Here is a 14,897-nt window from a genome sequence, read left to right as displayed (position 1 = left end):
GGGTTACTATATTGGAGGTCATGGTTTGTATGAAGAGTAGGGTTTTGTAAGGAAAGACAGAAGGAGATGTTAAATCCAATAGGTTATGGTCAGATAAGGGGATTTCAGAATTTTTATACATGGAAATTGTGCATTTGTGGGTGATGGCAAGATCAAGGGTATGGCCATCTTTGTGTATGGCTAAGGGAGGGGTGGAACAGTTAGCTCCTGGAACAAGAGTAGGTCATGCAACCAAGTCATCGGAGAATCATTATGTATGTTGAAGTGCCTAAGTATGAGAGCAGGAGTTGGGGAGAAGGGAAAAATTGTGAGCCATGTACCTAACTCATTGAGGAAGATTTTGGAGTGAACTGAGGGTATGAGTTGTTTAGTAGACAACAGCTACCAGGATTTTGATTGGGTGGTAGATATGAATAGCATGAAAGGTTACTGAGTGATGGAGGAAGGGGGAGAACCTGGAAGTGGCAATGGGGAGTAAGGAGTATTCCAACTTCCCTGCCTTGACCAGTGAGCTGAGGGGAATGAGTACAGGTAAAGCCTGTACTAGAAAGGGTGGCCAGGGATTCTATGCCATCAGGGGAGACCCAGGTTTCAGTAATAAATCTATGCTGTTGTTGCTTGCTCCAACATTCACTGGGTTATTAAGGAAGCAAGAAAGTTCCAGAAAAACCATGTATTTCTGCTTCATTGACTACACTAAAACCTTTGGCTGTATGGATCACAACAAGAATGTGGCAAGTCCTCAAAGAGATGGGAGCACCAGATCATCTTACTTGCCTCCTGAGGAACTTGTATGTAGGCCAAGAAGTAACAGGACTGAACATTGAACAACTGATTGGTTTAAGATTGAAAAGAAGTACCACAAGACTGTATATTATCACCTTATTTATTTAACTTATATGCAGAGTACTTCATGTGAAATGCCAAGCTGGGTGAATCAAAAGCTGAAATTAAAGTTGCCTGGAGAAATATCAACAATCTCAGATATGCAAATGACACCACTCTGATGGCAGAAAATAAAGAGGAATTAAGAGGCTTCTTGATGAGGGTGAGAGAGGAGTGTAAAAGCTGGCTTGAAGCTTAATGTCAAAAAAAAACAAAACAAAACTAAGATCTTGGCAACTGGTTTCATCACTTCCTGGCAAATAGAGGGACAAGAAAAATGGAAGCAGTGTCAGATCTCATATTTTTGGGCTCAAAGATCACTGTTGACAGCAACTGAAGCCATGAAATCAAAAGACACTTGCTTCTGGGAAGGAAAGCAATGGTAAATCTGGACAGCATACTAAAAAGCAGAGACATCGCCTCACCAACAAAGGTCCATGTAGTCAAAGCTATAGTTTTTCCAGTAGCAATGTATGGCTGTGAGACTGGACCATAAGGAAAGCTGAGCATTGTAGAATCAACACTTGAATTGTGGTGCTGGAGAAGACTTTCGAGGGTCCCTTGGAGAGCAAGAAGATCAAATCAGTCAATACTTAAAGAAACTAATGCACTAGAAGGTCAAATACTGAAGCTAAAGCTTAAATATTCTGGTCACATAATGTGAAGCTGGGACTCATTGGAAAAGACCCTGATGTTGGGAAAGATTGAAGGTAAAAGGAAAAGGGGATGGCAGAGGATGAGATGGATAGATAGTATGGAAACAATGAACATGAACTTGGACAGACTTTGGGAGATAGTTTAGGATAGAAGGGCCTGGTGTTCTGTGGTCCATAGACTCACAAAGAGTTGGGCATGACTGAACAACAAGTTGTTGCTTGTGGTGGGCACAAGTGGTGTGGTGGGCTAAGAAGTTTGAATTTTTATCCTATAGGCAATAGTGAATCATGGAACATTTTTGAGTAAGGCAGTGACACAGCCGGGAAGTGTTATTGGCAGCTCTATGAAGGATGAGCTAAAGTGGAGAAACTGATGCTTAGCATTGAATAAGCAAGAGCAGAAGAGAAGTACTAAAGATATGGGTTCATATAAGCCAATTTATTATCATTATTATTATTCACTACTGTTGTGGGGATGAGGAAGGATACCTGAGGAAGAACAAAAAGGCAGAGATCCCAAATGGATTAGGCAGGGTCAGATACTAAGGAAAAAATGAAACCAGGAAAATGGAGGGATGATGTAGTTGGAAGAAATCAGAACCTGGGAGAGGTTCATTGTGGATATTGTGAGTCTTGTGACTTAAAGACATTTGCAAAATCTAGCTGATGAAGTAGGAGACATTTAGGTCTTGGCATATGTTGGTGTTCTAGGAGCTTTGTAAAATGAACATGAAGATAATTATTGCAGTTTGTAGGAGAAAAAGGGTAAGGATATGTAGAACAAATTAATTTCAACCTGATTTAGTTGAGCATTGGTCTTGGGGTCAGAAGACCTGAGCTGAAGTGGTTTTTTTTTTTTTTGGAGGGGGGAAGGCAAGGCATTTGGGGTTAAGTGACTTGCGCACGGTCACACAGCTAGTAAGTGTGTCAAGTGTCTGAGGCTGCATTTGAACTCAGGTCCTCCTGACTCCAAGGCAGGTGTTCTATGAAGTGGTTTTGTAATCAGTTTTCCCAGCTGTAAAATAGGTGGGTAATGCTTACACTTGCCTATCTCACAGGATTATTAGGACAGCATATCAGCATATCATTGGTTTAGTTGGCAATCCTAATTACCTAATTACCTCATGCCTAAAATCATGAGAGGATCACATATTTAGATTTCCAAGCTATTCCTAGCTTGATTTGGAATGGATCCTTTCTCCGTTTTTTTCTGTGTTCAATTCCAGTGACCCCCATTCATGGGCAAAAGTCATGCCTGTTTTTGATCTCCAAGGTCTCATTCAGCTCAAACTCTACAGTATTCCTGAGCAGGCAAATAGGTAAAAGGCATTTATTTAGCTGATGGTTTTATGATTTTAAGAGGGAGAGTGGGGGAGACTGATAGCTACTTCTCTGCCTTCTCGTTAGCTGGTTTATGTGGCAGAGTTTACAGGTCCTCGGAGAGGCTTGAAGCAGTTGAAATAAATTGGAAGATCTCTGTGCCAGGATTAAGTTGGGAGTGGAGGAAGGACACAGGTTAAGCCTTTTCTTTTCTAATACATCATAGAGAACTTTCTAGAACTCCTTATATTAGTACCTTTAGGCTCCTTTTTCCCTTGTTTCTGGTCCTCTCCAGCCTATCAGATAGGCAACTCCTCATTGTCATGGTAGACAGTCGTTATGAGGTGCTATGGCCCAAGCCACTGGAAAAAACTTGTCATCGGGTGACCAACTTTCTAATGATGAACCTTTATGATGCCATACATGAGGGTGGGGTGAGGAGGAGAAATACAGGTTAGACAGCAAATCAACAAAACCTGCAGGGCCCTGGTGTAAGGGAGCAAGTTTTCCCACTCCATTCCATGCAATTTAACAAATATTTATTAAATGCCTCTTGTGTACAAGGTACCCATTGTGCCCAAAGTCCATACCAAAATTCTGAGGGAGTTCATTGAAGAGTGAATTCCAGACCTGGGAAATGGAATATCATATATAGGGATCAACTAATAAGCCATTTTGACTGGAAAAAAAAAGCTTGAAGGGGGGGATTAGAAAATTAGATGGGTGTGGGTTTCAAATTGTAGGCCCATGAGGAATTTGCATTTTATTCTAGAGGCAGTAGGAATCCATTGAGGATTTGTGACTTTTTTAGGGATATCAATTATGTAGCTTGGTGGAGAATGGGTTGGAAAGTGGAGAGGATGAAAGTAGGGAAACCAGTTAGAAGGCTGTTGCAATAATTTAGGTAGAGATCAAGTCAAGCCAATTGAACGAGCATCTATTAAGCACTCATGCCAGGCACTGTGCTAAATGCTAGGGATACAAAAAAGGCAAAAGATGTCTATGCTATAAAAGATCTCACAGTCTAAGGGAAGGAGGGGGAGTACAAGATACAAGCAATTATGTACAAACATGATACAGATTGGATATGTTAGAGATAATTTCCAAGGGAAGGCAGTAGATTTAAGGGGGATCAGGAAAGGCTTCCTGTGGAAGGTGGTATTTTAGTTGGTAATTGAAACTAGGGAAACCAGGAGAGGGAAATGAAGAAGAGAATTCCAGGCATGGGAGACAGCTAGCGAAAACGCAGGGGGACTGGGGGTGGGTGGAATAGTGTCTTTTTTGAGGAAGAGCATGGCCAGAACATCTCCTTGATGGATCAAGAGTGAGTAAAGTATCAGAAGACTGGAGGAGTAGGAAGGGGCCAGGTTATGAAAGGCTTAAAAACCCAAAAGAAGATTTTATATTTGATTCTGGAAATAATCTGGAGCCACCGGAGCTTATTAAATTGGGTTGGGGATGAGGTTCCGCATGGTGAGATCACCTTGGTGGCTGGGTGGAGGATGGATCGGAGTGAGAGATTTGAGGGAGGTAGACCCTCCTCCTCCCCCCACCCTAGCACCTACAGCAATAGTACCGCAATACTACAGGTGTGAGGTGATGGGGGTCCGGACCAGAGTGTTGGAAGAGGTGAAATGGACAGGTTGGCCAGCAGCTTGGATATGGGGGCTGGGTGGGGTGGGGTGGGGAGGAAGGGTTTCGGGAAACGTGGAACCCCTCGGTCTCGCGCCGTGGGAGCACACTCTCCCAGCGGGAATGGCTGTGCCAGCCGTTCAGAGGTGAAGGTGCATACCGGGGCCTCAAGAACCTGGTACCCGGCGGCAGGGACGCAGCCTCCGCCTGGGGGCTTTGGGCGCTTCGGGCTCCTGGAGCACTCGGGGACCGGGAGCACGTGCGCCGCCTGTGGCAGCCTCCCCCTTCCCAGCCCCTAGACTCCGCCCCTGCCCCGCCCCCACCTCCCACCTCCTTCCTGCCTCCTCCCCAAGCATGCGCACCCCAGGCCCCGTCCCCTACCTCCTCCCTCCCACTTCCCCCCTCCCTGCGCGCCGCCGCCGAAGTCGCTTCCGGCTACCAGGGGGGCGGGGCCCGTCCCGGAAGTGGCGGCGGCAGCGGCGGCGAGCAGCGAGGATACTGGAGCAAAGGGAGAGTTGGTGTGGAAGGGACCGGGCGGGGAGGCGGAGGAGATATGGCCGTGAACCTGAGTCGGAACGGGCCGGCGCTGCAGGAGGCCTACCGGCAAGTGGTCACGGAGAAGTCACCCACGGACTGGTGAGAGAGGGGCGACTGGGGGAGGGGAGGGGCTCCTGCAGGCGGGGGCGGGGAGGGAAAGGAGGATGGGGGGGGAACTCCGGAGGGGGAGGTAGAGGAATGGGGGAGGGCTCGAGGGGGAGGGAGGGGAAGGGGTGTAACAGGTCTGGGAGCGGATGGGGATGGTGCAGAGGCCCTGGAGGGGCTGGGGGTGGGGGAGGGAGAAGAAAGGGGGGAGATTCCAGGGGGAAGGAAAGTGGGGGGCCTGAGAAGGAAGGAGGGGAGGGGTGAAATAGGTCTGGGAGCGGAGACGAGTCGGGTGGAGGAGGTGGGGCCGAGGCCCAGGAGGATCTGGGGGTGGGGGAGGGAGAGGAATGGGGAGGGGATTTTGGGGGGAGGAGAGTGGGGGGGCCTGAGAAAGAAGGAGGGGGAAGGGACTGGAGGGGAGGAGGTGTAATAGGTCTGGGAGTGGAGAGGAGTGGGGGGGACGGTGCAGGAAGGTCTGGGAGTGGGGAGAGAGAGGGACTGCAGGCTGGGCCCACGGAGGAAGGGGAGGGTCGGCCGACGGAGAAGGACAGGGGGGGGGACTCTGGGGGGCTGCAGTTTGGGAGCTGGGCCATCAGTGCAGAAGGGGTGCAGGAAAAGGGGCGTTCGCTGCAGCGGTCCCTGGCTGTCTCCTCCAGGCCTGGGCAGTTTCTCACCCACATGCTCCCTCTGCCGGGGACTGATGGTGCAATGGGTGTGTCAGCGGTGTGGCCTTGGGTGGGGCCTGGTTGCTCCAGCTTCTGGGCCACCAGGCACTTCCGTCTTTACCTTCCTCTCCCGGCCACCACGGTCCTCTGAGAGCCCGGAGTGGAGGTGGGGGGCTACCCAGTGAGGCCTGGAGCCCAGACACTGCTGCCCTTGGCACCTTCTTGGCCTGTGCTGCTCCCTTGAGAGGGGGCTGAGGTGCATTGAATCCACAAGAATGCAGGTTGGGCAGCACCCCCCCTTCCCCGTTAGCTAAGAAAGGTGCCTCTGGTGCCTGTGCTCACCTGAGCTCACCTGCAGAAAGGCTTGAGAACCTTGAGTACTTGGCATTTGGGAACTAGCCAAAAGACTTTGGGGGGAAACTGTGAGTTTCCTTTCTTGTCTTCCTTTTCTGTCTAAAACATTCTCTCCCATCACTTCCCAGGGACCTTCCTATTGAATTTCAGATCTTTGCTTTTCTTCCTGATTCCTCCATGAGCTCTGCTTAGAGGCCTAATGGCCCCCGCTAGACCAAGAAGGCGTCACATCTCTGCTTCTTCTGAAACGGTGATGAGGGTCTGTGCCTTGTCAGAAGTCCCTGAAAAGGAATCTGCATTCTGCGTAAAAATGCCTTGTCTCTTCCATAGAATTGGACTGGGAAATCAAGTTCTGTCTTTTCTGGGAAGGTGAACAGACAGGGGCTGACCCTTTCAGGGCCTCTGTTTTACTAAGAAAAAGGAACATAGGTTTTTTTGTTTTCTAGACCCAGACCAGCAAAATAATGTTTCCAAGTACTTGGATGAGAGTTCTGTTCTTTCATTTCCTCAAAACTACAGCGTGACAGTGTATCCTATATACGTGCTTACAGGACAGTAACTTGTAGGATTTTGAAGTCTGAAAAGTCAGTGCACACCTCACAGGAAGGCTGACATTTTATTGCACTTAGGTCATACTTGTTACTTTGGTAATGGGCAGAGGGAGCTTCTTAGATGCACAGTGGTGGCATATTGTTCTTCTGTGTGCATATATGGTCATTTGCCACTTTCTGCCCCCTCCTCTTTTTGCCTCGATTGTTTGTTTCAGTTGGCCTGTTTTAAGTATTTCCTGTTGTTGGTAAGAAGCTATAAATTCAGCAGAGAATATTAAGGTTGACTGCCTTGGTGCGGTAGTAATAAGGTCTTGGTAACTGACTTACCAATATAGGAAGGAACAGGGTCAGTGGAAAGAACACTGGGATCAGTCAGAAGACCTGGTGATCAGAAGTCATTTAGCCTCACAGGCCCTCAGTTTCCTCTCTGTCGAATGAGATTGGACTATATCAGGGCTGTCTAAAATGTGGCCGAGGGCTGTGTGGGGAGATATGAGCATAGAAATTTACATAAATGCTTTAGTAAAGAAGCCCAGCTACTGCAGAGCTCTCACTAAAATGACAAATCAAAATATATTGTCTGTTGTTTCAATAAAAACCTAAGCTTGGACAGCCCCGGACTATGATGGCTTTCCAGTTCTGACGTTTTATGATTCTGGCTTCAGTTTATCTTGGCTATATCAGTGGTCAGTACATTTTTATTAAGTACCTACTATGTGCCAGGCATTGTGCTAAACTCTGGGGATAGTTAAAAAAAAAAAAGTCCCTGTCCTCAAGGAGCTCACAATCTAATGGGGGAAGGTAACACGAAAGGAAGATGAAGAAAGGGAGGGGGAGGGGGAATCAGAAAAGTCCCAGAGTAGTGAAGCCAGGTGAGAAATGAGATATTTGAACTGATCTCTCTCCTTCAATGGAGGTTTGGAGTTGATGGCCCCACCCTCCGTTCAGAGATGAAGGTGGTTGTGCTGAGGTGCAGTACCAAGGCTGACAGTATCTTACAGGTTATCCGGGCTTGGGGGAGAAGTCCCAGGGTAGTGCAGCCAGGTGAAAAATGAGAAACGCAGATTGTTTGTAAGAATTTCTTTGCATACATTTTAAGATTTGCAAAGAGATTTACAAATATTTTCTCATTTGATCCTCACAACAAGCTTGTGATGTAGGTGCTATTATCAACCCTATTTTATAGCTGAGGAAAACAGCTTAAGTGAACTTGTATACTCACATAGCTAGTAAGTGTCTGCAACAGGATTTGAACTCAAGTCTTCCTAGCTCCGTTTAATACAGTACCACCTGTCTGTCATATTTGGACTGGGTTTTGGGGGGGATTTTTGATTTTGTTTTTTGCCTTTTTGTAACCCCAGCACTAAGTGCAGTACCTAGCACATGGTAGATGCTTAATAAATAAATGCTTATTAACTTGACTTGATGGGACCAAAGTGGAGGTATAAGGACTCTGAAGGAGCATAAACAGTCTGGAAATAATTTCACATATTTTAACGAGGTAAGTGTTCAGGCCGAGTTGTTTAAAGGTTCATCTTGTTCTGCCCAGAGAGTTAGGGCCTCTAAGAATGTAGTTCTGTTGTTATGACACCAATATCTTTAGCCGTTATCTCCCGCTCATCTAAATCTTGTGGTTGATATTTTCTTATTAATTCTGAATTTCTTTAGTGCATGGCAGATTATATAGTGCCAGGTTGCTTAGCTCAAAGGGTACTTTTTGAATCTCAAGTCACTACAGGGAAAAGAATTTTTCTCCACCCTGACTCCAGGCTATTTAGGATTGGAGCCTAAGAAGGTATAGGTCCCAGAAAACTAGAATAGCTGCCAACCTTGGTAGTTAAAAAGCAGAAAATGTGCCTGGCTTCTCCATTCCCTTCCACCCCACTTCCCTCCATTTCTACCTTGCCCTAGGTATCTGGCAAGAACCCACTTGAAACCATGGATTGCAGTGGGAAACTGCAAAATTTTACTTGGAAACACACAATTTAAATTTAAATGCTTCTAGGTCTGAAAAGGTTTTGTTGTTGAGTTTCAGTCATGTCTGACGCTTTGTGACCCTATTTGGGGTTTTCTTGGCAAGGATACTGGAGTGGTTTGCCATTTCCTTCTCACTCATTTTATGTTTGAGGAAACTGAGGCAAATGGGGTTAAGTGACTTGCCCAGGGTCACATAGCTAGTAAGCGTTGGACAGCTAGGTGGTACGGTGAATAGAGTGGCAGGCCTGAAGTCAGGAAGTCACCTCTTTGTGAGTTCAAATCTGGCTTCAAAGAAGGCTGCAGAGGGAAAGGCAAACCACTCCTGTATCTTTGCTTAAAAAAAAGAAAAAACCCAAAATGGGTTCATAAAGAGTCAGATATGACTGAACAAGAACAATTAAGGAAGGAAATTTTGCAAAACTTTGGTCATCTTCCTTTGTCTTCTGTTCTCTCTCACTTCTCTGCCAATGACGTAGAAGTGACATCATCAGTTCTCATATCCTCTCTTTGCAGATGGCTTCTGATCTGCATAACTAGCCCTCATCTTTTCCCCGAGCCCAGTCCTATATCTCTTGGCCATACTGGTCACTCACCTGTATGTCTCTTAGCACCTGAAATTCAGTGTGTCCAAAAAAGAGCTCATTTTCTTTACCTCTAAACTGACCCCTTTTCCTAGCTTCCCTGTTTCTGTTGAGGATCCCACCATCTTTCCAGTCACCCAGCTTTCAGACATTACAGTCATCCTTGACCCTTCATTCTTCCTCCTCACTCCCGTATCTAGTCATTTGCCAGGGCTTATGATATCGACCTTCACAACAGTCTCTTTCTCTCCACTCCCCCCACAATCATGCTCTTCACCTTTTACTTGGATTGTTGTACAGTTGTCTCCTAGCCTTCAATCTCTCCTTCCCACTCTTCCTCTTCTTTCCCTCTCCCCCCTTCTCTTTCTCTCTCCCTCCCTCCTTCCTTCTCCCTTTATCCCTCCCTTCATCCTCAGTAAGCTTCAGTGACTCTCTGTGGCCTCCAGGTTAAAGTATAAAATGGCATTTAAAGGCGTTTATATTTGTGGCCCAGCGTACCATTCCAGATTGATTGCACATTACTTCCCCTCATGCTAGCTGAATTTTGTGCATAATGTTCCAACTCTTGCCTCCATGCCTTTGCACAGCTCCCCCCCCACCCCACCCCACACACACACTGCGGTAGGAGGGACATTGCATCTGTTGCTTGTACATTCAGTCGTGAAAGCTGTTGTATTATGGAACTTACTCTAGCACCCACTACTCTCAGTCATTTAGCATTCATTAAGTGCCTGCTGTGTGCCAGGGACTGGACTAAGTACTAGGAATACAGAAAGAAGCCAAAGGCAGTCCCTGCCTTCAAGGAGCTCACAATCTAATAGAGGAGACAATGAGCAAAAAATAGGTAAAGCTGGGAAGGCACTAAAAGTAAGATGGGAACTAGGAGACAGAGCCTTGTCGGGGACAGCTAGGAAAATTCCTGGAGCGGAGTGATGGAGAGTCTTGTTTGTGGGAGAGCCAGGAGGCCAGTGTCACTGGATCGATGTGGGGTGAGGTACAAGAAGACTAGAAAGGTAGGAGGGACCTAGGTTATGAAAAGCTTTGAACCATATTGGATCCTGGAGGTGACAGGGAGCCACTGGAGTTCACTGAGTACAAGAGAGATACGGTCAGCCCTGTGCATTAGGAAGATCACTTTGGTGGTTGAATGGAGGATGGATTGGCATGGGGAGAGACTTGGGGCAGGCAGACCCCCCAGCTATTGCAGTGGTGTGCAGGTGTGAGGTGATGAGGGCCTGCACCAGGAGATGGCAGTGTCAGAGAAGAGGAAGGGTTGTCTTCTAGAGGTATTACCAAAGTGAAACAGAGAGGCCTTGGCAATAGCTTGGATATATGGGGGATGAGAGATGGTGAGGAATCCAGGATGACTCTTGGGTTATGAGTCTGGGGGACTGGGAGGATGGTATTATTGCTCTTTACAGTTAAAAGGAAAGTGGTGGTGGGGGTTGTTTAGGAGGGAAGAGAATGAGTTCTGTTTTGAAGATAATGAGTTTAAGATGTCTACTGGACAGCCAGTTCGAGATGTCTGAAAGGCAGGTGATGTGAGATTGGAAGTCAGCAGAGAGGCTGAGGCAGGATAGGTCGATTTGAGAATCATCAGCATAGAGATGGTGATGAAATCCATGGGAGCTGATGAGATCACCAGGTGAAGTAGTGTAGAGGGAGAAGAGAAGAGGGCACAGGCCAGCCCTGAGGGACACTGTGGTTAGAGGATGTGACCTGGAGGAGGGTTCAGCGAGGGGGCTCAGAATGAGAGGTCAGATAGATAAGAGGAACACCAGGAAAGAGCAGTGTCCTGAAAGCCTAGAGAAAAGAGAGTATCAAGGAGAGTGATCAACAGTGGTGGAGGCCACAGAGAGGTCAAGGAGAATGAGGATTGAGAAAAGGCCGTGGGAAGCTGGATTGTAAGGGGTTAAGAAGGCAGTGAGAGGAAAGTGGAGGCACCTAGTGTAGGCGATAGCCTGTTTGAGTGTAGTCCAAAAGGCAGATGAGATCTAGGATGATAGTTACTGAGGATGGAAGGATCAAATGAGGGTTTTTTGGGGATGGGGGAGACTGGGTATATTTGTAGGCAGTAGGGAAGGAAGTCGTAGAGGGGGAGAGATTGAAAATAGATGAAAGTGTGAGGGTGACAGAGTGGGCAGTCTGGACCCCCCCCCAGTGGGGTCACTTGAACAGGTACAAGGGCTTAGCTTTGGTAAGGAGTAAGGCATCTCATCATCATGTGAGACGGGAGTGAAGGAGAAGAGAGTGGCAGAAGGCTCCTGAGTGATAGAAGCTGGGGAAGAGGGGAAAAGAGGAAGCTCACAGCAAATGGCCTCAATTTTTTTTGTAAAATTTGAGACAAGGTTCCCAGCTCAGAGAGTTGGGGAGAGGGGAGCAGGAGCCATGGGAGGTTTGAAGAGGTTTGGAAGAGCCACTGTGGAGAGTGGGACAGTGAGTTGATAAGGGAGGTTTAGTGGGATTGCCGAGCAACAGTGAGGGCCCAGTTGAGGATGTGTAACAGATTTGTGGTGGACCTTGTCAGAATAATTGCAGTGATAATCTCTACCTTTGATCAGCAGTAGCATGTTTGTAGGAATACAGTGGATGGTAGGAGTGATCTAAGGCTCAGGCTTGGCTAGGTCTAATTGGCAAAATGATAAGGGGGCTCAGGATTCAAGAGAAGAGGACGGTGTAGAGTTGAATTGGTTCACCAGAGAGTCAAGATAGGGAGAAGAGGAAAGAGTGGTCAGTGCAGGGAAGATGGCCGGGGAGGAAATTGAGGGGTCAAGGGATTAGTGGATCCACAGTTGGATGAAGAGTACGGTTTTGTAAAGGAAGGCAGAAGGAGAGGTGAAAAGCCAACAGATTCTGGTCAGATGAGGGAACTTGGGGATTCTTGAACATGGAGGTGGTGCATTTGTGAGTGATGGCAAGAGCAAAGGTATGACTCGATGTGTGAATGTTGTGTGGAGGGGGCTGTTCCACTTCCCAAAGGAGGCTGGAGACACAGGGAGCCTGACATGGAAGGTGGATGGGCATCCCTGCTTCACTACTCCTTTGAAGCTCCATCTGGAGATGGAGGTTGGGCCTACCCAGCAGGAGGTGGAAGGCGCACCCCCAGTTGCTGTTGCTCTTCTTCCTCCTTAAGAGACAGACACAGGAGGAGATGGGAGGCCGGAGGTCAGAGGGAAGTTTGGGAGATCAGGCCAGCAGCAGGCCATGGAGTGGCCCAGTGCTAGCACAGATAGAAGTCACTCCAGCAGGAGATGGAAGGTGCTGGAGATCAGGGGGCTCAGCTGAAAGTGGAAGTCCCCCCCTCCTCCCATCATCTCCCTCCTCAGGCTCCTGGTTCTCTTCCTCTCCAGTCTCTGCAACATCAGATGTACACTGTAGTGCAAACATCTCCATATAGCAGGCTGTGTCCTTGCCTTGGCAGTATAAGGGCCTGCGCTGGCCATTCTGTGCCCCTCCCTGCCCTTTTCAGGTGATTTCTGTCTCTGCCATCTCCTGGCTGGGACAAAATCCCTTATGCTGTCTGACCCCTTGTTTCCAGTGGCCTATTGGACTTGTTCATCTGAACAACCTGTTTGCACCTCAAGGTGGTTTGCCAGCAAAGTTTGCTTAAAATTGGACTTTCCCACCTAACCCTTAGTTCCTGTTTTTGCCTTCCCCGTTTCTGCTGCTCTTATGACCGACCCTATTTCCCGCGTTGAAATCTTGGAGGCATTTTTGACTTCTCTCTGTTCCTTGCTTCCTCTTTGTAGTCAATCATAAAGGCTAATGATTCTTCCTTTGTGATATTTCACTGCTCCCACTCTAGTAGGGAAGGCTGGGTCATGTAATGGTGAGAGCCCTGGGCTTGGAGTCACGTGAGACCTGGGTTTGGATGGTGCCTCTGACGCTAATTGTGTGAATGTGGGAAGATTACAAAACCTTCGAGTCTGTTTCCTCATCTGCAAAATAGAAACCCTGCTCATAGTGCTCCTCTCCCAGAGTCAGTAAGAGGATAGTGGTGGGAGAAATGGATGTAAAATGCTTTTCAAACCCTAGTGGGAGGGGCCACTGTTTCCACTATAGGCCTGTGCACTGCATGCCCAGATGACCGAAGTAACTGCAATGTCAAATCCCTCTCCATTTCAGTCCTGCAGGCTGCTGCCAGACACATCTTGTGAAAATGCTGCTTTGACCGAGTCATTCTCCTGCCTCAGAACCTTCTGTAGTGTCCGAAGCTTGCCCTTGGTGCCCCATAGTCTGGCTTCAGGCTGTCTCTTCAGCCTCCTGGGCAGGAGCTGGGGGGGCCCTTCCTGCCTCCTCTCTTACCCCTCCTGGATTATCTGCTGTCCCTGAACACAGCCTTGACTGTCTTGCTTCTCTTGTCTCCACTTTCTTCCATTTGTGCTTTTGTTCTCTCCTGATCCCAACTCAGGTCTCCCCTTTCCTTGTAAATTGTTTTCCTGTGTTAGGACCCAGTCCAAATGTCTCCCTCCAGCTCACTGTGGAGTGGCTGTCGATTGTCTGGACTGTTCCTTTGGCAAAACCAATCTGTATTTATTTGTATTGTTTAAGTTTGTATGTCCTCTCTCCACAAGCAGACGATAAGCTTCGTCTGGATGGATACATGTATTATACTTATATAGAAATGCTCCTGCTGTGAACAAGCAAAGCAGTTTAGCTGAAGCAGGGGGTCTTAGGGGATTAGTGGGAGGTAACTTTGAAGAGGTTTCAGTGGAGCCAGAGAGTTAGTTACTTTGCTTCCTATCAGAAAGAGGACTAATAGACTGTACTGAGCTGCCACCTTTCTCTCAGTTAGCCTTGAGGGCCCAGCCTTGCTGGAACGAGCACTCCTTGGTTTGACCTTTGTTGTCACAGAAAGGAGCAGTGTTTTAGCCTTCTGGGAGTAGTGGAAACATAGCCCTGAGTCAGTGATAAAGTCAGTGTTGAATTGGGTGGGATGCTTTGAAAGAATGACAGCCTCTTCCCCCACTTCATTTGGGTCACTCCTCTTTATTCCCACCTATGTTTCTGAAAGTCTGCATTGTGTTTCATTCCTTCCAAAAGCACTATCTCCTCGTTAACTTGATCCACTGCATCCTGTCTGAGTCTCGTTTCCCTCCTCCATCCTTTTCATTTCACCACTATCTGTGCTTGGTCATCTCGACATGGCTGTGAGTGAAGCCAGTGTGTCAGGCTAGACAGAGGCCTTTAGAAAACAATAGGATCTTGTCTTCAAGATATATATACATACACACACACACACACACACACAGACAGACCTGGAGATTATATATATACACACAGACCTGGAAATTATTCTACCATACTTGGAATTCCAAGTGAATTTTATTCCTGGGTGGTAAACTATGAGTTCTAAATGGAGTTTTTCCTTTCATTTATTATATGATGGAGATCAATTTATCAGATTTTTTTTGATAAAGAGGTTCTTATCTAAGGCCCAGTGGCGGCCATGAGGTCCATGTGTAGATTTCAGGGGAGTTTGTTTGTGAGTTAGTTTTTAAAAGTATTTTGATACCTTGTTCAGTGTATATTTCCTTTGTAATCTCGTATACTTTATCTTGTACATTAAAAAGATTGTTCTGAGAAGAGGTTAGTACTTTTTATCAGACTGCCAAAGGGGTTTGTGATGCCAGT

At 47.2% G+C, this 14,897-nt stretch overlaps 1 protein-coding gene across 1 annotated transcript in view; it reads left to right on the top strand.

Moving 5' to 3' along the window:
* Positions 1-4,820: 4,820 nt before the first annotated feature.
* DBNL (drebrin like) overlaps positions 4,821-14,897 on the top strand; it is a 28,970-nt gene continuing 18,893 nt past the window's right edge. Inside the window, exon 1 of the mRNA XM_036749273.1 lies at positions 4,821-5,129. Coding sequence (XP_036605168.1) covers positions 5,047-5,129 — 83 coding nt within the window. The 5' untranslated portion in view covers positions 4,821-5,046. The remainder of the gene's footprint in view (positions 5,130-14,897) is intronic.

This window comes from Trichosurus vulpecula, chromosome 3 (genome assembly GCF_011100635.1).
Source record: "Trichosurus vulpecula isolate mTriVul1 chromosome 3, mTriVul1.pri, whole genome shotgun sequence".
NCBI lineage: Eukaryota > Metazoa > Chordata > Mammalia > Diprotodontia > Phalangeridae > Trichosurus > Trichosurus vulpecula.
Note: the sequence above shows the minus strand (reverse complement) of the source record. Positions and strands in the feature narration are given on the sequence as shown.